Source organism: Helianthus annuus, chromosome 16, assembly GCF_002127325.2.
Source record: "Helianthus annuus cultivar XRQ/B chromosome 16, HanXRQr2.0-SUNRISE, whole genome shotgun sequence".
In the NCBI taxonomy this organism is placed as follows: domain Eukaryota; kingdom Viridiplantae; phylum Streptophyta; class Magnoliopsida; order Asterales; family Asteraceae; genus Helianthus; species Helianthus annuus.
This window is the reverse complement of record NC_035448.2, coordinates 73,835,081-73,858,472: the sequence shown is the minus strand read 5'-3', so window position 1 is coordinate 73,858,472 and position 23,392 is coordinate 73,835,081. Positions and strand designations below refer to the sequence as shown.

General features: G+C 39.2%; 1 protein-coding gene and 1 long non-coding RNA gene across 2 annotated transcripts; both read left to right on the top strand.

Moving 5' to 3' along the window:
* Window positions 1–260: 260 nt before the first annotated feature.
* On the top strand, window positions 261–2,180 carry LOC118488207 (heat shock cognate 70 kDa protein-like). Its single transcript, XM_035985439.1, has 2 exons — window positions 261–480; window positions 568–2,180. The coding sequence occupies exons 1-2, from the start codon at window positions 261–263 to the stop codon at window positions 2,178–2,180; spliced, it is 1,833 nt and encodes a 610-aa protein (XP_035841332.1).
* Window positions 2,181–9,064: 6,884 nt separating this feature from the next.
* On the top strand, window positions 9,065–21,588 carry LOC110915808. Its single transcript, XR_002579286.1, has 3 exons — window positions 9,065–9,183; window positions 9,848–9,934; window positions 21,391–21,588. It is a non-coding gene; the product is annotated as an uncharacterized LOC110915808 (long non-coding RNA).
* Window positions 21,589–23,392: the final 1,804 nt, after the last annotated feature.

Sequence of the window (23,392 nt, the reverse complement as noted above, 5' to 3'; positions counted from 1 at the left end):
CAATTAAAAATAATAAAATAGCAAACTCACAAAAAGAAAAAAAAAAAATCAAATATTTTATAGATATTAATTATCACATATTCCAGTAGGAGTAGGGCGGCTGAGTTACATCATCATAATCACACCACCACCTCAAAAAGAGATGGAGAGATAGATCCCACAACGCATACGCCAAGGTTACCCAACATATCGTCTTCATTTTTTTTGTTGATAATTATAATGCATTTTATTGGTGTTTCAGTGCCTGAACACTGAGAGTAATGGCCACGAGTAGGAGAAGTGGAGCACCTGCAATCGGCATTGACCTGGGAACCACGTATTCATGTGTTGCAGTTTGGAGAGATGACCGAGTAGAGATCATAACCAACGAGTACGGAAACCGAACAACTCCATCTTGTGTTGCTTTCACTGATGCTGAACGTCTCATTGGTGATGGTGCTATCAATCAGATCACTTTCAACCCTAATAATACTGTATACGGTTAGTCTGCAGGTGTTTTCTTTTTCGTCTTTTTTTTTTTTTTTTTTTTTACTTTGTATTTATGTATTTTATTTTGTTTTGATTCAGATGCGAAGAGGCTTATAGGCAGGAGATTCAGTGAGATCATGATGCAAGATGACTTGAAGTTGTGGCCTTTTAAGGTTATACAAGGAACTAATGACATGCCAAAAGTTGTGGTTAACTACAAAGGTCAAGAGAAACAGTTTACTACAGAAGAAATCTCATCAATGGTTCTTGCCAAGATGAAACAAGTTGCAGAGACATATATTGGTGAAACCGTTAAATCCACTGTCATCACAGTTCCAGCTTACTTCAATGATTGTCAACGTCAGTCAACAAAGAATGCAGCCACCATTGCAGGCCTAAAGGTCATGCGTATGATCAATGAGCCAACTGCAGCTGCAGTTGCTTATGGTGTGGCCCATAAGTCGCGAATTGTTGGAGAAAGGAATGTGCTTGTATTTGATCTTGGTGGTGGCACTCTTCTCTCCATTGGTGAAGGCAGTTTCTTTGAGGTTAAAGCTGTTGCTGGTGACACTCATTTGGGGGGTCATGATTTTGATAACAATTTGGTGAGTTATTGTGTTGAGGAGTTTAAGAACAAATGGAACAAGGATTTGTCTGGAAACAAAAAAGCGTTGGCGAGACTGAAAGTTGCGTGTGAGAAAGCAAAGATAATTCTTTCATTTGCCACCACAACTTTAATTGAAATCCATGGTTTGCATGAGGCTATTGATTTTTCTTTGAGAATTACTAGGGCCAAATTTGAGGATCTAAATATGACTATTTTCACCAAGTGTATCAAGAAAGTGGATACATGTTTAGCCTATGCAAAGATGAACAAAACAAGTGTACATGAGGTGATTCTCGTTGGTGGGTCGACTAGAATACCAAAGGTCCAAAGTATGTTGCAGGAGTTCTTTGATGGGAAGGAGCTATGCAAGAGCATCAACCCTGATGAAGCGGTTGCATATGGAGCAGCGGTTATGGCTGCAATGTTATCTGGTGAAACTAGCGAAATCCTAAACGAGTTAGTGCTATTGGATGTTACTCCTTTGGCACTTGGTGTTGAGGTACTAGGAGAGAAAATGTGTGTTGTTATCCCACGGAACACTTTGATACCTACATCGTTTACTAAGAAATTTGTAACAACCAAAGACTACCAATCTTCTATAAGGTTTAAGGTGTACCAAGGTGAACGGACAAGATCTACAGATAATTATTTGTTGGGGCAGCTTTTAGTTTCTGGAATTCCAGCTGCTCCTAAGGGAGTCTCAGTAGTTGAGATTTGCTTTGAAATAGATGCTAATGGTATCCTTACAGTCACAGGAAAGGTAGTTCTTACCGGAAAGACTGAAACTCTTACTGTCACCAATTATAGAGGTCGATTGTCGAAGCAAGAGATTGAGAAAATGACTAAAGATGCGGAGAAGTTTAAAGTTGAGGATCACGAGTACAAGAGGAAAGTGGATGCATGCAATGGCTTGGAAGACTGTTTGTATGTTTTAAAGAAGAAGTTGAAAGGAGATGATAGGACCCCAAAGGTGTTAAAGAACATGAAGTACGCATATGAAGAAACCAGGAAATGGCTCGCTGATAACAAAACTGCAACAGGTGATGAAATCGAGGCTCGGAAGGAGTATCTTGAATTCGTATCCTCCCTTGCATTTTCAAACTAACTTGCATGCTGGTGTATTTGCATGGTGTTTTGCTGATTTTTTGGGCTGGTAACACATGTTTTTGTACATGTAATGAATATGACTATAACACATGTTTAATTTTGTACATGTAATGACTAATGAATATGGCTTTCTCATGTAATGAATATTACTTCAATGCCAAAGTAATCTATTAGTCGCAGATGTGATAATGCGCTTTGAGGTCCTGCATTCAAGTTGATATAGCGTTTGTTGACAGTTATTTTAATCTTTTATGAGAAATGGGTGGACAGAGTTCGGTTGCACTCCATGATTGGATTGTTTTACAGCTGGTATAGTTAGTTGTTTAGCGTATAGCTGGTTACAAAAGAATCATCCGCGAGTATCGACCAGTCACCAATGTTGAGTTCAAGCGACATATGCGAGAGTGGCAATGTGTTTGTTGGAATATATGCAAATGGACTGATCAAGATTTAAAATAGAAATCCTTAATGGTAATGGGCTTTCACTAACCCTTTGAAGACCTATTGATAAAGATTTTTGTACATTGATCATTGTAACTAGGGCCACAGTCGAAGCTCAAAACTATATTTAACAATCCTATAGTGAAAAATGTATACATTTTTATGCAGTTTTTCTTGCTAAATCTTCGTTCCAAAGTCTACTCGCTCTAGGCCATAGTTACAACAGGGAAAATGTCAAACAGTTTGAAGCAAAGCATCCAAATTTCTTTTGTGGTTTAACCGGGTTTGAAACTTTGAATCTTAAAGAAAATAAGATCAAACAGTTTAAAACCTCATAACAAATGGTTTTTTGCTGTCTATGATGAAATCTTGCTGCAAAACTGCTGTTTCTTGACCTTTGAAATATTTAATTCTTCATCATCTAGGGTTCAGAGTTATGAACTTGATCGATATGGGTTCATAAACCTAATGCTCTAAATTTCTTGCTGTTTAATTTTGTGAAAGTTGCTGCACTAGGGTGTGAATTGAGTACAGTTTCTTACAAAAATGGCATATTTTCATGGTAGCAATTTTTCTACATTTTTGTTCATGTGATCACAATTTACAAATATGGGAATACTTGTTATATTTTTTACCTTTTTTACTTATATTTTTAGTTTCATGTTTGGTGTTGAGGATTTTGTGACAACGTGCTCTTTATAATTCTGATGTTTTCAAAGCATAATGGATCATTCATATAAACATGTGCTCTTTCTTGTGGGAACTTGTGTGTTTCCTTGCAAACTTGTTAGCTTTTCTGCAATTCTTGGAAGCTTGCTTGTTTATGAAAAATCTAGTGATTTGCACAAAGTGAAGGTTAGTTTCTGTTTTCTCCTTGGTGCTGTTATTATCCTTATTTGTACCATTGTTATTGTGATTATTTATGGCTACGGTTATTAAACCTATCTCTCTTTGAACTTTAAACACTACAATTTCTAAAATCACGCTTCTGTTGGTTCTCTGGTATCGTTACGAGAATAAGACCCCACTCCATTGTTACTTCCGACCTCAAATTCATTTAGAAATCTCCGAATCAAGATCTGGAAGCTTTAAAACTGGCCTTCAAAGGCAAGCCATAAAAAAGCATAATAACAAGAAGTTCGAGGTTGTTACGGTTTGTGTGAAGTGGATTCCATCAATTTTTTTTTTTTTTTGATCCACCTCTATTGAAAGAGCAAGGTAGCATATCAATGTTGACCCGTTCACCTTCTAATGGGTTGGTTTGGCTTTTTGTATAATGTGTCAAATTAGTCGATATTATTGTGGTTCAGATTTTGCGCTTGATTCTAGATGATCTTGATGATATAAGAATGAAATGGCATCAACTTAAGTTCAAGGGCTTGATATGTCTGGAGATAAAACAAGAGTTACTAGAATCACATACAGAAAATGGTGATTTTGGCCCTATAACTGCAAAGAAAAATGTTGAGAGTCTGGACTACAAAACATTGCATGATGTGAGTTTTCACCTCTTAAAATGGGCTGAAAGTGGCACAAGTATTTTTTAAACAGAAAAATCTCCTGATGAAGCACATGTAGACAGTTCATAAGGTATATGATCCATATTACTTTGTAATTGTTTTATAAATTATAAATTACTTTCTATTATTGGACAGATTTAGAATAATGCTATACAAAAAAATCCACTCTTATTGTTGTAGAATTTCGGTTCAACCTTTTTTTTCAGTATTACCTTAAAAGCTTGTATAAAATAATGACCACCAGATTAGGGTACTTTTGTATTTATTAATGGTTATTACTGATCACTAGATTTTAGTATTTTGTGGGGTTCTACTTGTTCTTTTTTTAATAATAGTTTGTTTTCTACATATTTTTTTTTCTGATTCTAGTGGTGAAAAAACGTCAACAAAGGAATGGTCTGGTTCAATGGAGATTAAGGGTAAGTGAGACTTGACGCATTTGAAAAGTTTCTTAAAAACATCCTTTACGTTGGTAATTTAGTGTTATCAATGGATTTTAGGATATTGGTTTTGCTTGTCAATCGAGATGATAACGTTAGTGATTAATCGAGTTAGGTGACGCGGGAATATAGACTTGTTTAATGCTAATGTTATTTGGGCCGTGTAAGTAGCAATTGATTTGTGTATAATAAATGATTATTTTGGGCTTAATATATTTTAGTGGACTTAATATTACTGTTTTAAAAGTCCATTACATTATTAATAGTCGGTTCACAGTATCTTATTAAAAGTAGACAATAGGTCATTGTACTTGTTAGAATAGCTAGTTAACTATTTTGATAAACATCCATGGAGAGAGAAGAGGGTGAGATAGCGGAGAGTTCCGGCAAGGAAAACGCAAATCAATATGGAGATTTTAATAAGGAAGAGGCAACAACTTTCTACATATCAAACATCCACCCCTATCTTTCCGATGGGGAATTATGGATAGAGTGTAGAAACTACGATCATCTTGTGGATGCTTATATCGCAAGAAAACTTGATGGGGGGGGGGGGGGGTGCGCTTCGGATTCCTTAGGTTCGTGAGGATCAAGGATGTGGAGAAGATGGTCAAGGCACTAAACCATTAAGCTTTTTTCGGCCGGAGGATTAGGGCTAATGTGTCAAAGTTTGTCAAGATTATTCAGAAGACAAAGGAACATACAAACACTTACCTGAAACAAGGAATGACGTGGGCAGACATTGCGATAGGGAAAAAAGTGCAGCAGGGAGACGAAGGGTGGCTAACTTTCACAAACGAATCCAAGGCGTATGTTAATTGGAGAGGGAAATCAGTTATTGGGGGATTCAAAAATCTTGAACTTCTCAAGGAAGCAAACATTATGAAGAAACAACTGGGTTTGGTGGATGACCAAGTAAGATATGTAGGGGGACTGAATGTTCTAATATTGTTTAACACAATAGAAAAAGTGGAGGATTTGCTGAAAAACGAGGATGATAGTTGGAAACGTTGGTTTAACAGCATGAAGAAGTGGAACGGTGAGCACATTTCGTTCCAAAGAGTAGCATGGCTGAGGACTAGAGGTGTTCCATTGCAGTTATGGATCGACGGGGTCTTCAACTGTATAGGGAAAGGTTTGGGAGAGTCTTAAAGGCATCTTGTGCAAATGAGAATGACTTAACCTGAACTATGATATGGTCGGAGTTCTTACGAACAACGGAGCAACGATTAATGAAAAGGTTATCATGGAGATCATGTTCTTGTTTAAGTGGTATTTTATATTTATTAAAAGATTTCAAAAATATAATATCTATTAAAATTAACAGATTTCGAAATCCTAATTAGATAAAACTTAACCAAAAACGGAAAACATCCTTTGATCCTCAATTTATTCCAAATTATAGGAATCTATTCGAATTTTCTTAAGAACCCTAAAAACATAAACTTGAATTCTGAAATCCAAATCTGAAAATTTTTAATACATTAAGGCAGATTTCGGAACACTGATTAACACATTTGAATTTAGGAACAATGATTTACACATTAAACATAAGATCCGAACTGTAACAGTGTTTCGGAAAAAGGTTTCGAATTTTATTAGGTTTTTCATAAGTTCTGTTTTCCAGATTTTAATTCCAGATTTCATGGATACAAAGAGAACTGATTTATCAACACATGCTCTGATACGACATGTTGACCAGTTCTGCTTAAACATAATGAAAAGCATATAAGAAATACCTGTAACTGCAGACAGCCCAGCAGAGAATCCAGTCAGAGCGTAGCCATGGAGTTCGACATAATTGTCAGAATGATCTGATTCCTCCTTATGGTGTAAGATGATGATGGTGAAACCAAATTCAAGGGAAGGAATTCGGATGGAGATAGAGAAGTAGAGGGGCAATTATAGTGATGTTATGATTAGTGTCTAACCTTTAACCTCTCTAGTTATCTCCTTATATATACACCCAAGACGAAATCTAATTAGTTAATAAGGGTAATATGGTCCATCAACAATTACCAACTAATTATATAATAGGTATAATATATTTTGATCTATATAATAGAAATGATTATAATGGCTACACAATTAAATATAACACTATAATTATATTTAATCTTACACGGTCATTTCAGGTAATCAACATCAAGCTGAACATGATGTAATTGAATTTCCAAGCGATAGTTTTGTCACTTCTGAAAATGGTGATGATTTTTTTTTGTTGATTATGTTGAGCCGGAAACTAAAATTGATCATTCTGGAAACGATGATGATACTTCTTTAGAGGACGACGATGACTCTGGAATCATTTCTAAGCTTAGTTACCGAATTGTAATGTTTCCATTAAACCTTAGCTTACATTTTACTGTTTTTTAATTTTTTAATCTTTTATTAATAGTTTTATTACCAGAAGAATGAGAAGGCATTGCAGCATTGGCTTGATCATGATCTTGAAGTGGTGAATATTACTAATATTTATGATGAAACATGTGTTTCATTATGAATTTATTGAAGTTTTATTTTTACATTTTTCCTATGCGTGCTGCACTTGAGAAGAGCTATCGGTTCTCCAACAAGTCGATGAGTTTGCAACAAAAGGAGTTAGCGCACCAAGAGGAAAGACCGGTTTCATACCAACTATTTTCAAACTGAAAACTGTTGGTATATTAATTCAACGTGCTCACTGTTGGACATTTTTGTCATCCGAAATCCGACTCGAGTTTACTCACAGACCGATTAAACCGCATCCAATAAATCCGATTGTTATTCAGTTCGGTTAGGGATAAATTTTCTATTGAAAAAATTGTTTTTGCTCAGTTTTTAGGTTATTTTTTGGGACTTGGTTCAAAAAATACACTAGAGGTAGATGATTGTATGAAAATTCTGCAAGAGATGCAAGAGGGTTTGGTATTGCTGCCAAAGAACTTGTAGAGTTCAATGGTAGAAATGGATGGAGAAAGAACTTGTTGTGAAGTTGGATGTTTCTTTTGAACCAGGGCGCACAGACATTAAAGTGCATATTATTAAGGAATGCAGAAGTAATTTGCTCCATCTTGGTATTTGGATGCGTGTTTTTAGAATGATAACTTCAAGTCATAATGTTCTGTTTTTAGTGTTTGGATTTTTTTTGCTGGAAATTATAGCTTCTTCTAAAACTAGCATAGGGACCTAGCACCTTTAATGGGTGTATAAAGAGAACTCTTTTGGTTGTTGACTTGTTTCCAAACAAAGCTGTTAGAATTGGTTATAACAATTTCCCGCATCATGCGTTTAATGTAAACTAAGGACCCTTATAAACATTTTGTTGTGCCATGATGTATAAAGAACGTAGCATGTTATGATTTTAACCATCCTTTGTAGCATTTAAAAACATACCCCGTCGTGAAGTGCATGTGCTTATATATATATATATATATAGGGTAAGGTTCCAGCGTGAACAACCTCCTAAGAGTGAACTGCGTGAACAAATCTTGATCGCTGATTAATATGATCTTGATTATTTAAAGGGGTGGCATGATTGTAATTAATATGTTAGATTTTATTGTTTTACTAAAATTAAAAGGGTAGAAATGTAATTATATTATTTTGCTTATTTAAAACTAGGAAAGCAAATTATTTCCAATAATAAGAGAGTAAATCCCGTAAATATACCATGTATTATACACATGTGTACATCGTGTTGGAATATATAGAATAGTAGAACACAGCAGTACACATGTGTACTACGGAGCTAAGACAACAATGTTGCGGGTCACATGTGTACTATACCATGTATTATACACATGTGTACTATCGTGTTGGAATGTATAGAACACAGCAGTACACATGTGTACTACGGAGCTAAGAGTTATACACAATAAAAAAGATGACTGAAAACTCTAGTTCAACAAAAAAAAAACTAAAACTATAATTCGAATCTTGCTACTATGACAAAAAACAATGACAATATTAAAATAAGTTAAGATTATCCTAACATATTTAAAATAAGTAATTGTTTTGTAGATGTCGAAAATTTTGGTAACTGATGATGATTTAAATATGTTAGGATTTTGAAATTAATAAGACAATAATTTAAATTCAATATTTATATAAAGTTACAATCTTACCCTTATTAAATGTATATGAAATCAATGGTTCAGATCAGTTCACGCGGTTCACTCTTAGAAATTTGTTCATGTTTGAACCTAATCCTATATATATATATATATTGTAACACCCTAAAATATAAAATTTTATATGTGTGCGTGTGTGTATACACATGAGTTGGTCGTAACCAAGGGTGACTTAACTAGGAATAAATAACCTAGTTAACTAAATGTTAGTAGATAACAAAGGAAAATAAGAATAAATGCACTTTTTAAAATAACCTTCAAACTTGAGGGGTTAAAAGGGGCAAAAATGAAACAAGTTTTTAGTTAAAACATTTAAAACACCAAAACACACACATATGTGTGTGTTTAGTCGTTGTTTACAGGAGAAGAGAAAGGGGTTCTCTTCAAGAACCCTAAACACTAAAAATTTTAACAAAATCAAGGAGAAATCGAGCTAAGAATTGGGGCTATAACTAAATTCGTGATCACCTAAGCTAGGAGATCACAAGGTATGTCGAATTTTGTAATTTGGTGATGTTTTGAATTTATGATAAACACTCATAATCGAAATTCTAAAGTGAATGTTGAACGTATGAGTGATATTGACATGAGTACAAGTCTAGGAACGAACCCTAGATGTAAACTTGTTAAATTATTGCCATGAATTAGTAATTTGGTTAGCTAATCATGTATGTGCTAAGTGGGTTTTATGATAATATGATGAACACTTGAATTAGAGTGTTAAATGGATGAACATTGATGTTGTGAATGCAAGTTCTAGATGTAGTTCATGAACACTAGACATAGATATTTGATTTTTGATGTTAAAATTGGTTAAAAGAATGACCATGAGATTAGATAAAAGAGGCATAAGAATCTTGCCCGCAAGATGTTTGTTAAAATGCCCGAATGAATGTAGATATGAATAAAATTATGAAAGAAACGCGTAATTGCCTAATTTGATTAATTACGTGTGATATGCGATAATACGGGTTCTAATAATGACGTTGATTTAAATTAATTGTGCATATCATATGATTAAAGGTAGTTGACTTTTGAAGGTCAAACTAACCAATGATGAAGTCGAATAGTAGTTTAGACATAAAATCCGTAAGATGTATTAGCCGTAAGTAATGATGACTAATCTAACCGTCTTACGAATTATGATGATAGTTTGACGCTTGACAAGCTAGGTGAAGCTTGGGAAGGAAGCGGGTTAAACGAATCAAGCATGAAGGAAAAGCGTATGTAGGATGCAAGGTAAGTAAAGCTTACACCCATTTATAAGATACGTATTTATTTTATAGGTTATAAATACGACAAAGGTTATATCCGAAATATGGGTTCTGACACGAAATGATATGAGTCGGAACGAATAAAATGATGAAAACCATGTTAATGGTAAAAAGGGTCGAAATGGTAAATTAGTCATGAGACGACATATATAAAAAGAGTTTTTGAATGGCTGCTTTATAAGGTAAGCCTAAACGAATAATAAGGGCAAAATGGTGATTTAGTCACGTATGTACGGATAAAATTTGAAGTTTAAGCGACACCATACTGCATAAGTCATGTTGGGTTGAACGCGTAAGAAATGGATTTAAAAGATATAACCATATGGTGAGAAATCCGAAATGGGTTAAATAATGAAATGGTAAATATATACCATTCAAATATAAGTGTAAAATGTTTGGTCGTTAGACCAAACGGGTCAAATGGTGATTTTAACGCCATTTGACAAATAACGACTAATAAGTACTTGTCGAGTCTAATGCTCACAGGGTAAAACGACTTATGGAATTTGCATTGCTATGGATTAGCAAATCATTAAGGCAAGGTATTAAAACGGGTCAATATTTTGACCCGAGCCAGCTACGCGTAAATAAGATTATAGTTAAACATGCGATTTTGGTCAAATAGCTCATTAAAAGTCCTTCGTTGTGAAAGGAGGGACTAAAGTTGACCAAAACGCCCTCGATCGATAAATCGGGTAAACGACCCTTAAGGGTTGTTTAGGAACATGTATTATGATCATGTAAGCTTTTGATAAGTATAAAAGTTATATGCATAAGCCTTTTTGGGTCAACCGCCTATAAAAGGGTCTTTTCCGTAAAATTGACTAACCGAAGGGTAGACTTCGGAATAGTTAGATTACCAAAGTAAATCCACCACAAATATAGTTGTGGTGGAAAGCAAATAGATATCTTAACGTAGAAATAAGATGCGAGTAATGATGAGCGAAATTTATGCTTATATGCTATAAACCTCTACACGGGTCAAAATAAAGTAAGTGGTTAAATGTTGGTTTAAGTGTTCATAAAATTTCAAAATAAACCAGTGAATGTAAACGCGTACACAAACCATGTAATGGGAGCGAAAACTCTAATTTTTGATAAGCTCGGGACGGGTAAAAATGATAAGAAATGACCATTGTTATATAATATGTAGTGTGATGTCAAAATGAAACGGGTCGAATAATCACATAGAGGATTTATAAGCCAATAGCTTATAAATCAGATTTATTGCAAACCAAGGTGATAAGTGTATCTGTAATTGTATTACGGTCGCATAGAAACAAGAATCACGTAAATCGGATAAGTAGATCGAAAGTTATGCAACTTTTAAGTTGAAATATTGTTTGAAATCATAGCTGGGCAAAAATGCAGCAAGAAAAAGGAACTTTCTGTCGAATTTGTGACAACTCGAACTTTAGACCTACTTTGTGTAACGATACGTGTTTATGAGAACTTTATTAATTAAATGATTATGTGTTTATGCTATATGTGATGTGCATTATACATGTTTGAATGAACCCGAACCACACACCATAACCCGATCGCACAACACACACAACAATCGCACAAGCCCAAGTTGGGCCACATTGCTCGCACACGGTTCAAGGGCAGCCCAAGCAAGGGCCGGCCCATTCCTCTTATGCGTACAAACACCCTTAGGGACTTGTTTTTCTCATTTGTTACAAAATACCTTACACACACAAGAAACCCTAGTTCTTTCTCTCTCGCTCTCACGAACTCACGGCAGCCGGTTCTAGCACCTCGAAGACTTCTCGTTGTTGATCGGTTCACCCACCTTCAATCGGTTAGTGTTTGCTTATGCTTTCTTGATGAATGATGTTATGATATGCTTAGGTTAAACCGATTAGAATTGCACATGCGATGATAGGCTAGGAACTGTGTGTGATGTTCTTGTGAATGATATGTGTTTAGGCTTGAGTAAAGGTAATCGGCTATACATGTATTTTATTCGAAATCCGAATGGTTTGGTTATTATACTCATGAAATCAGCTTGCATATGAATATGGATTTGGTTGTGTTAATCGGAATTCATACTAGGATTAGTTCAGGATGCTAGAATTAATTCGACTAAATGTTGTGATGCTTGTTCATGTTATGAATAAATGATGATTAGGGTTTGTGGAATTACATGTTACAAAGCCGTTTGATCGATGATTGCTTGAAAAAGAAACTGTTGATTGATAGGATAAGTTTGGAAACCTTGTAACTGATTGACTATAGTAACAATATTGCTTGAATTATGGAAATAAGATAACTGTTTGGCAAATTTCGGATCACACAAGTCCAGTCGCACAACATGGTTACAATCACGCAAGTTTGCCCAGTCGCACAAGGCATCTTGGTCACACAAGATGTCTACACGCACAAGCAGGTCAGTCGCACAAGCGGATCTGGTCGCACAAGAGGCCCTGATCGCACAAGGGCTATCCAGTCGCACAAGGACCAAGGATTTTGTAACTGGGCCATAGTCTTGGGCTGGGTAATGAAGCTGGACCGCACAAGTGTTATGATTTTTAACTATTGGGCCGGGTATTATAGTTGGGCTGGGCTAATCAAATCGTACAAGATTTTACCGGATCGCACATGTCACTTAAATGTTTCTTGTTGGGCCGAGCAGGCTATTAGACTGTTTTTGTTATTGGGCCAGATGCAAGGCCGATCGCACAACCCATTGTGGATCGCACAAGTCGTGCGGATCGCACAATAGGTTGGGCCGCTATTTGTTGGGCTTTATCTTTGGACTATACAAATTAGACGTGGTGGGTACTTGAATGCTACTGTCAATGTGATAACATGAATTATGTGTTGCCATGATCTATACGTGCTTGCAATGTGTTAGCTTATGTGGTACATGCGTGCAATACTTGAAAACAAAACCTGACTTGTATGGTAACCCTGTTAGGACGTGGTTGACCACTTTAGTTCAAGAACCCTCTCTCTCTTTGTGTATCTGCCGAGCAAACCAAGGTGAGTTCACACAGCCAAGGCATGGGGTTCCCAGGGTGGGAATGGGATTGGATGATTATTTCGTTCGTACATAGTTAATGGAACCTAATGATATGGTCCTCAGGGTGAGGATGGTAAATGATAAGATACAGCTAGACTAGTATACCTACTTGAACTGATCTTCGCACACACGCCAAGGGTTGGCTGCGATATTATGACTGATTTTCGCACACATGCCTTAGGGAGGCTGGGAACTATACATACTAAACGTCGCACACATGCCAGGGTGGCCAGCGATACAAATATACATAGTCTAGAATACTTGAGAACTTTCCTTAATCTTCGCATACATGCCTAGAGGGCTGCGATGGAAACCAATACTATACATGAACAATGAACGAACATAATACGACTCATACAATTACTATTACTGAACTTACTTTCTGTGAACTCGCTCAACTAGTTGTTGACTCTCTGCTGCATGCCTTGCAGGACCTTAGGTACTAATGGAGCTTGCACAAGGAGGAGCAGGTCGTTGTGGGCAATGGATTGATAAACACTTTATACGTTTCAAACATTTATTACTTATGATTGGGTTTTTACTTTAATGCTTCCGCTACACTTAATTATGTTGGTTTTGATAAACACCTTTCGTATTGATGGATAACTATTACTACTTATTACATGTTCAATATGATTGGTGGCTTGATCCTGGTCATGTCACGCTCCCAAGCGGTGGTACTCCGCGTGTGGATTTTTGGGGGTGTGACAGATTGGTATCAGAGCCATTGGTTATAGAGAACTCGGTTTTAATATGGGAAAAACGTTTTTATTAAAACCAGACTATAACCGGAACAGTGCTATCAACGATCCACAACGACGCTTCGCTCCACGTGCAAGACTCGACATCCTAGGTAATAAGGTTTATGTTTATTACCTGCATGCTAGAACTATATAGAACTTTGCTCGCATTACGTTTAGATACACATGACTTTATTACATGAGAATACCTACGTGCTTACACTTTTCTGTCATCGCCCTACTCGCGAACCACTCTCACTTACGTTACTTTTACTATGAAGATCATGTCTGGACGAATTAACATGACTCAAGCCCAGCTAGAGGCTCTCGTTCAAGCTCAAGTTGCTGCGGCACTTGCAGCTGCTCAAGCAGGTAGTATATCCTGTAGTCATAACTTACACTAGGATCTTTAGATCCTACACTCCTAAACTAGCCCTTGTATTTAAACTTTGCCCTATTCGTACACAATAGGTCAACACGCGCAGCAACCTGTCTGCACTTTCAAGAACTTCATGGACTGTCGTCCAAGTACTTTCAGCGGCACAGAGGGGGCAGTGGGACTCCTCCACTGGTTTGAAAAGCTCGAGTCTGTATTCGAGATGTGTGAATGCCCGGAGGCTCGCAGGGTGAAATACGCCACTGGTACGCTAGAAGGAATAGCACTAACTTGGTGGAACGCCCAAGTTCAGATCTTAGGGTTGGCAGTTGCTAACGCCACACCCTGGAACGACTTCAAGGAACTCATTAAGAGGGAATACTGCACGCGTGATGACATCCACAAGTTGGAGAATGAGCTCTATCACTTGAAAATGACGGGGTCAGAGATTGAAGCCTATACGAAACGATCAAACGAACTGGCCATTCTGTGTCCAACTATGGTGGACCCTCCAGTGAAGCGCATTGAGTTGTATCTCAAGGGACTTGCGCCAGAGATCCAGAGCCATGTTACATCGGCAAACCTCGACAACATCCAGGACATCCAGCGTCTTGCTCATCGACTCACAGATCAGGCAGTAGAACAGAACAAGCTGCCCAAACGCGTCAGTGCAACTACTACTCCAGCTGCTACTTCTGCTACACCCAACGACAACAAACGGAAATGGGATGGGGATTCCAGCAGGGGATCAGTTTCCGTTCAATCTCAAGCACAGCAGCGCAGGACGAACGACTACCAGAATTCGAGTCAGCAATCATCTGGCAGTCAGGGGCAGGGTGGATACCGGGGAGTTCACCCACTATGTAACAAGTGTAACAGGCACCACAGTGGAAGGTGTCGCAAAGAACGTTGTCAGAGATGTCTCAAGCTAGGGCACGAAGCCAAAGATTGCAGGAGCTCACGACCTGCGAACCAGAATCAGCAACTTCCACCACCAGCTCCTCAAAACCACAGCAGCAGCAACCACAACGTGGAAACCGGGGATGTTTCCAGTGTGGGGCAGAAGGTCATTACAAACGCGATTGTCCTCAGTTGAACCAGAACCAGAACCGCAACAACAACAATAACCAGGGCAACGGGCACAACAACGGTAGGAACAACAACAATGGCAACGAGGCAAGGGGTCGAGCCTTCGTGTTAGGACGAGGAGATGCAGTGAACGATCCCAACGTAGTTATGGGTAAGTTTCTCCTCGACGATATTTATGTTACTGTTTTATTTGATTCGGGTGCGGATACAAGCTATATTTCTGTGAAAGTCTGTAAATTGTTAAAACGTACATCAACACCCCTAAACACCAAACACGTCGTAGAACTAGCTAACGGTAAGAGTTTAGAAGCCACGTAGATAGTCAGGGGCTGTAGTATTGTCTTAGCCGGTCAAGTTTTCTCCATCGACCTTATTCCCATAGTCTTGGGAAGTTTTGATATCGTCATAGGGATGGATTGGTTATCCCAACATCAGGCGGAGATCTTGTGCAACGAGAAGATTATTCGCATTCCACGTTCTGGTCAAGAACCTCTCGAAGTTCAAGGTGACAAGAGTGGTGCTGTGGTTGGCATCATCTCTTTCTTGAAGGCTCAGAAGTGTCTGCGGAAGGGTCATACCACAATCTTGGCACTCGTTATAGACGCATCAGCAAAGGAAAAGAAACTGGAGGATATTCCAGTTGTACGCGACTACCCTCAGGTGTTTCCTGAAGATTTACCTGGATTACCGCCTCACCGTCAGGTCGAATTTCAAATCGAGCTCGCTCCAGGAGCAGCACCCATAGCTCGCGCACCATATCGTCTAGCTCCATCAGAATTGGAGGAACTGTCAAAGCAGCTACAAGAGCTCTTGGAAAAGGGTTTTATTCGTCCAAGCTCTTCGCCTTGGGGAGCTCCAGTACTTTTCGTGAAAAAGAAGGATGGCACTTTCAGGATGTGCATCGACTACCGGGAACTGAACAAGGTAACGGTGAAGAACCGTTATCCTCTACCACGCATAGACGACCTATTCGACCAGTTGCAAGGGTCGTGTTATTACTCCAAGATAGACCTACGGTCAGGGTATCATCAGCTGAGAGTCCGGGAGGAGGACGTCTCCAAAACCGCATTCAGAACTCGTTATGGTCACTACGAGTTTCTTGTCATGCCGTTCGGGTTAACGAACGCGCCTGCCGTATTTATGGACCTTATGAACAGGGTGTGCAAACCCTATCTTGACAAGTTTGTCATTGTCTTCATCGACGACATCCTAATCTACTCCAAGAGTCAGGAGGAACACGAGCAGCATCTACGCCTTATTTTGGAACTTCTTCGAAAGGAACAGCTGTACGCTAAGTTCTCGAAATGTGACTTCTGGCTTCGTGAAGTCCACTTTTTAGGCCACGTAGTGAACAAGGATGGGATCCATGTCGATCCATCCAAGGTAGACTCAATCAGGAATTGGCCTGCACCGCGTACGCCAACGGAAATACGCCAATTTTTGGGTTTGGCGGGGTACTACAGACGCTTTATTAAAGACTTTTCAAAGATTGCTCAGCCACTTACACTACTGACACAGAAGGGTGTCACCTATCGCTGGGGAGAGTCCCAGGAGACTGCTTTTCAGCACCTAAAGGATAGGCTTTGCAGCGCACCTATTCTCTCTTTGCCAGAGGGCACGGACGATTTTGTAGTATATTGTGACGCATCAATACAGGGTCTGGGTTGCGTATTGATGCAGCTGGATAAAGTTATTGCCTACGCTTCTCGCCAACTAAAGGTTCATGAACGAAATTACACGACGCACGATTTAGAGCTGGGAGCTGTTGTTTTCGCGCTTAAGATATGGCGACACTACCTGTACGGTACCAGGTGCACGATTTACACCGATCACAGAAGTCTCGAGCATATTCTTAAGCAAAAGGATTTGAACATGCGTCAACGAAGATGGGTTGAACTACTTAACGATTACGAATGCGCCATCAAGTATCATCCAGGCAAAGCCAATGTTGTGGCTGATGCCCTCAGTCGGAAAGACACTTTACCACGGCGCGTGCGAGCGCTACAGCTTACGATTCAGTCTAGCCTTCCTGCACAGATACGAGATGCTCAGGCAGAAGCATTGAAACCAGAAAACATCAAGGCTGAAGCCCTACGCGGCTCAAGGCAACGATTAGAACAGAAGGCAGACGGCGCCTACTATGTGACGGGGCGTATTTGGGTCCCACTTTACGGCGGTCTACGCGAACTTGTAATGGATGAAGCTCACAAGTCTCGCTACTCAGTACATCCAGGGTCGGACAAGATGTACCACGACATCAAAACTACTTATTGGTGGCCTAGCATGAAGGCCCACATCGCTACTTATGTCGGCAAGTGCTTGACCTGTGCGAGAGTCAAGGTTGAATACCAGAAACCAGCGGGTCTACTTCAGCAACCCAAGATACCGCAATGAAAATGGGAAGAAATTTCCATGGATTTCGTTACGGGCTTACCCAGATCCCAGCGTGGGAATGATACCATATGGGTGATCGTGGATCGACTCACCAAGTCTGCACACTTCCTAGCCATAAAGGAAACGGATAAGTTCTCCACTCCCGCAGACATCTATCTTAAAGAAGTCGTTTCGAGGCACGGGGTGCCCACTTCCATCATTTCGGATCGGGATGCACGATTCACGTCAGAGCTATGGCAAGCAATGCACAAATCTTTCGGCTCACGATTAGACATGAGCACAGCATATCATCCTCAGACGGATGGGCAGTCTGAGCGAACGATTCAAACACTTGAAGACATGCTTAGGGCATGCGTTATCGATTTCGGCAACGGCTGGGAAAAGCACCTCCCTTTGGTGGAGTTCTCATGCAATAACAGTTATCACACCAGCATACAAGCCGCTCCATTCGAGGCATTGTACGGACGTAAATGCCGGTCACCTCTCTGTTGGGCAGAGGTGGGGGATAGCCAGATCACGGGTCCAGAGATTGTAGTGGACGCCACAGAAAAGATTTCACAGATACGACAATGCATGGCGGCAGCACACGACCGTCAGAAAGCCTACTCGGACAAGCGTAGAAAGCCTTTGGAATTTCAGGTCGGGGACCGGGTTTTACTTAAAGTCTCACCCTGGAAGGGTGTGGTACATTTTGGCAAACGGGGCAAACTGAATCCGCGGTATGTCGGACCGTTCGAAATCATTGAGAAGATAGGCAAGGTAGCCTACAAGCTAAACCTACCAGCTGAACTCGGGGCAGTTCACAATGTCTTTCACGTGTCGAATCTGAAGAAGTGCCTATCAGATGAGACTCTTATCTTTCCTTTCAAAGAACTCACTATCGACGAGCGGCTGCAGTTCGTCGAGGAACCAGTTGAAATCACGGACCGGGATGTGAAGGTCCTCAAACACAAGAGAATCCCTCTTGTTCGAGTACGTTGGAACTCCAAACGTGGCCCAGAGTACACCTGGGAACGCGAAGACAGGATGACAGAAAAGTACCCCCAGTTATTCGGAACCTATGCAACCACTGCTGAGACTGAAGCTACTACTGCGGAATTTCGGGACGAAATTCCAGATCAACGGGGGGAGGATGTGACACCCCAGGAAAACCAGTGAACGATTGAACTTACCTAGCTTCCTCAGTGAGTGCATACCAAATTTCGAGACGAAATTTCTTTTTAGTTGGGGATAATGTGACAACTCGAACTTTAGACCTACTTTGTGTAACGATACGTGTTTATGAGAACTTTATTAATTAAATGATTATGTGTTTATGCTATATGTGATGTGCATTACACATGTTTGAATGAACCCGAACCACACACCATAACCCGATCGCACAACACACACAACAATCGCACAAGCCCAAGTTGGGCCACATTGCTCGCACACGATTCAAGGGCAGCCCAAGCAAGGGCCGGCCCATTCCTCTTATGCGTATAAACACCCTTAGGGACTTGTTTTTCTCATTTGTTACAAAATACCTTAAACACACAAGAAACCCTAGTTCTTTCTCTCTCGCTCTCACGAACTCACGGCAGCCGGTTCTAGCACCTCGAAGACTTCTCGTTGTTGATCGGTTCACCCACCTTCAATCGGTTAGTGTTTGCTTATGCTTTCTTGATGAATGATGTTATGATATGCTTAGGTTAAACCGATTAGAATTGCACATGCGATGATAGGCTAGGAACTGTGTGTGATGTTCTTGTGAATGATATGTGTTTAGGCTTGAGTAAAGGTAATCGGCTATACATGTATTTTATTCGAAATCCGAATGGTTTGGTTATTATACTCATGAAATCAGCTTGCATATGAATATGGATTTGGTTGTGTTAATCGGAATTCATACTAGGATTAGTTCAGGAAGCTAGAATTAATTCGACTAAATGTTGTGATGCTTGTTCATGTTATGAATAAATGATGATTAGGGTTTGTGGAATTACATGTTACAAAGCCGTTTGATCGATGATTGCTTGAAAAAGAAACTGTTGATTGATAGGATAAGTTTGGAAACCTTGTAACTGATTGACTATAGTAACAATATTGCTTGAATTATGGAAATAAGATAACTGTTTGGCATAATTTCGGATCACACAAGTCCAGTCACACAACATGGTTACAATCACGCAAGTTTGCCCAGTCGCACAAGGCATCTTGGTCGCACAAGATGTCTACACGCACAAGCAGGTCAGTCGCACAAGCGGATCTGGTCGCACAAGAGGCCCTGATCGCACAAGGGCTATCCAGTCGCACAAGGACCAAGGATTTTGTAACTGGGCCATAGTCTTGGGCTGGGTAATGAAGCTGGACCGCACAAGTGTTATGATTTTTAACTATTGGGCCGGGTATTATAGTTGGGCTGGGCTAATCAAATCGTACAAGATTTTACCAGATCGCACATGTCACTTAAATGTTTCTTGTTGGGCCGAGCAGGCTATTGGACTGTTTTTGTTATTGGGCCGGATGCAAGGCCGATCGCACAACCCATTGTGGATCGCACAAGTCGTGCGGATCGCACAATAGGTTGGGCCGCTATTTGTTGGGCTTTATCTTTGGACTATACAAATTAGACGTGGTGGGTACTTGAATGCTACTGTCAATGTGATAACATGAATTATGTGTTGCCATGATCTATATGTGCTTGCAATGTGTTAGCTTATGTGGTACATGCGTGCAATACTTGAAAACAAAACCTGACTTGTATGGTAACCCTGTTAGGACGTGGTTGACCGCTTTAGTTCAAGAACCCTCTCTCTCTTTGTGTATCTGCCGAGCAAACCAAGGTGAGTTCACACAGCCAAGGCATGGGGTTCCCAGGGTGGGAATGGGATTGGATGATTATTTCGTGCGTACATAGTTAATGGAACCTAATGATATGGTCCTCAGGGTGAGGATGGTAAATGATAAGATACAGCTAGACTAGTATACCTACTTGAACTGATCTTCGCACACACGCCAAGGGTTGGCTGCGATATTATGACTGATCTTCGCACACATGCCTTAGGGAGGCTGCGAACTATACATACTAAACATCGCACACATGCCAGGGTGGCCAGCGATACAAATATACATAGTCTAGAATACTTGAGAACTTTCCTTAATCTTCGTATACATGCCTAGAGGGCTGCGATGGAAACCAATACTATACATGAACAATGAACGAACATAATACGACTCATACAATTACTATTACTGAACTTACTTTCTGTGAACTCGCTCAACTAGTTGTTGACTCTCTGCTGCATGCCTTGCAGGACCTTAGGTACTAATGGAGCTTGCACAAGGAGGAGCAGGTCGTTGTGGGCAATGGATTGATAAACACTTTATACGTTTCAAACATTTATTACTTATGATTGGGTTTTTACTTTAATGCTTCCGCTACACTTAGTTATGTTGGTTTTGATAAACACCTTTCGTATTGATGGATAACTATTACTACTTATTACATGTTCAATATGATTGGTGGCTTGATCCTGGTCATGTCACGCTCCCAAGCGGTGGTACTCCACGTGTGGATTTTTGGGGGTGTGACAGAATTAGGCTTGTCACGCTACGCGACAGCAACCCAGTTCCATAGTCGCGTCAAGCGACATCTGTCGCGCCCCGCGAAAGAGAGGGGTGTTGCCTCTCGTGCCCCGCGAGGGACCAATTAACTGGCAAAAGTTTGTTTCATGTTCGTTTTGATATTCGAACTTGATTTAAACATGTTATAAGCTTGTATGACTAACCATTTCATGGTTTATAAAATGTAGGTATATCTTGGGATGCCGGATGACGATCAAGCTCAACGAAGAACCGAACACGATCAAGATACAAGCTTCCGCACTGTGTTTTGTTGTCGTTTTAAAACGACTAATTCATATATATTATGTTGTATTGTTTTAAAACTGAAAATGTTTAACAATCCCGTATTTTATAAATGTATATGTAATCGTAATTACACGTTTATCCTCGAGACTTATATGAAAACTGTTAAATAGAAGTAAGGGTCTTACATATATACATGCAACGTATATATGTTTTTTTTATCATTTTAAGATTTAAATTATATTCCTGCCCTGTATTGTCGGCTCCACTGCAACGCGCGGGTTTCCTACTAGTATATAACAAAACGCTTTCTATAATAACTCCCATTTAAAAAGTATGTGGTTACAACATTGAGTTTATTGCATAAATGGCCCCTATTGTTTGGTCAAGATCACACCTTTAAAGTACAAGTGTTAAAAGTTACAAGTATGGGGTTTGTGATTTTAGTTTTGTAAGATATTTGAGTTTGATACTAGCTTTTGTTAACTTTTTGATTAAATTTAAGAGTAAAGTAAAATTTTAGTCCCTAGTGTTTACACCCAATCAAACTTTCAACACTCATTTGAAAAAAATCAACACTCCGGTCCCTTTGGTTGTCGATTGCTCGCAATCAGGTCTCTCCCACTAATTTCTGTTATTCAACTGTTAGTTGACTTGGATATTTGTGTCTTTTTACTTAGAAACTTAAGGGTAAAATCATCTTTTCGTCATGTATAACCTTAAACAACCAGCGTCCTCCTCTCCATAACCCCACCTCCACCCTCCACCCTCCACCGGCTCCACCTTTCACCACCATACCACCACCACCACAACACCTCTACACCACATAACACCATCGCCTCTATCTTTCAGAAGATCCGTGAATCCGAAACGGCGCAAAATTTGTTAGATCTGATTTGTACAGCGGTAGTTGCTTCTCTGTCAACCTTTTCGGCCAATAGTTCTTGCTTTTCTGATCATTCTCTTGCTTTTCCGATAAATTTCTCTGCTATTTCTCTTACAAATCTCATTCTTTTTCTTACATATCTGATTTCTGTTCTTATTCCTGTTACATATTTTACCGCAACCACATCAAATTCAACTTCATTCTCACCAGAATATCATATCAGATGTTTGTTGTAAATGTTAAAAATCAAGATATCAAACCTAATTACAATCAATAGCAGCTATAGCGACTTTGATTTTCAGACTACATCAGAACAATAATACTTCGTCTCAGTCGTTGTTACCAGTGAACAACTTTTAATTGTTCTTATCAAGAAATCAATGTTTCTCTCAATCTTTCAATCCTTTAAATAATCCCCAACTCATATCATTCAACACCCTCCAACCTTCAATTTCTTCAGTCCATGATTTGCTTGCTATAACTGTTGTCATTTAACATAAAAGATGTTGTGATGAAGTTGAATTTTTTTTTAGATTATTTGCTATCCATAATGGTTTTCCTATAAAGTTAAGAGGGTGTGATTATGAAGCTGAATAATTGTGTGTTGCAGGGACTATAAAGGGGTTATGACTTATTCGTATTGTAATTTCAGTCCCTTAAGGGTATTATGGCCTTTTAACCATAATCCTAACGTTCAACTAACGGCAGTTAATGGGAGAGACTTGACTGCAAGCAATTGACAACCACAGGGACCGGAGTGTTGAATTTTTTCAAATGAGGACTGAAAATGTGATTGAGTGTAAACCTAGGGACTGAAATTGTGCTTTACTCTAAATTTACTAAAATGACCAAATTACCTTGATATAATACAATGTGTAGTTAATTGTATCTTAATTACATATATTGTACGTGTAAATAACTCAAACAAACAAAAAATCACCCCTTTATCAACTCCCATTCCACGTTCGTTTTTTCCTTCAAATCTACTACTTCTAATAAAACAAAACCATCTTAGGCCACTTGACAGGCTCTTACACCAATTATTGCCACCTGGCATCTCC

What these genes read in the sequence shown, in the direction of transcription:
- LOC118488207 (XM_035985439.1), top strand. Translation starts at nt 261, where the DNA reads ATGGCCACGAGTAGGAGAAGTGGAGCACCTGCAATCGGCATTGACCTG. An exon ending in CCCTAATAATACTGTATACG is followed by an intron (nt 481 to 567) that starts GTTAGTCTGCAG and finishes GTTTTGATTCAG; the next exon opens with ATGCGAAGAGGCTTATAGGC.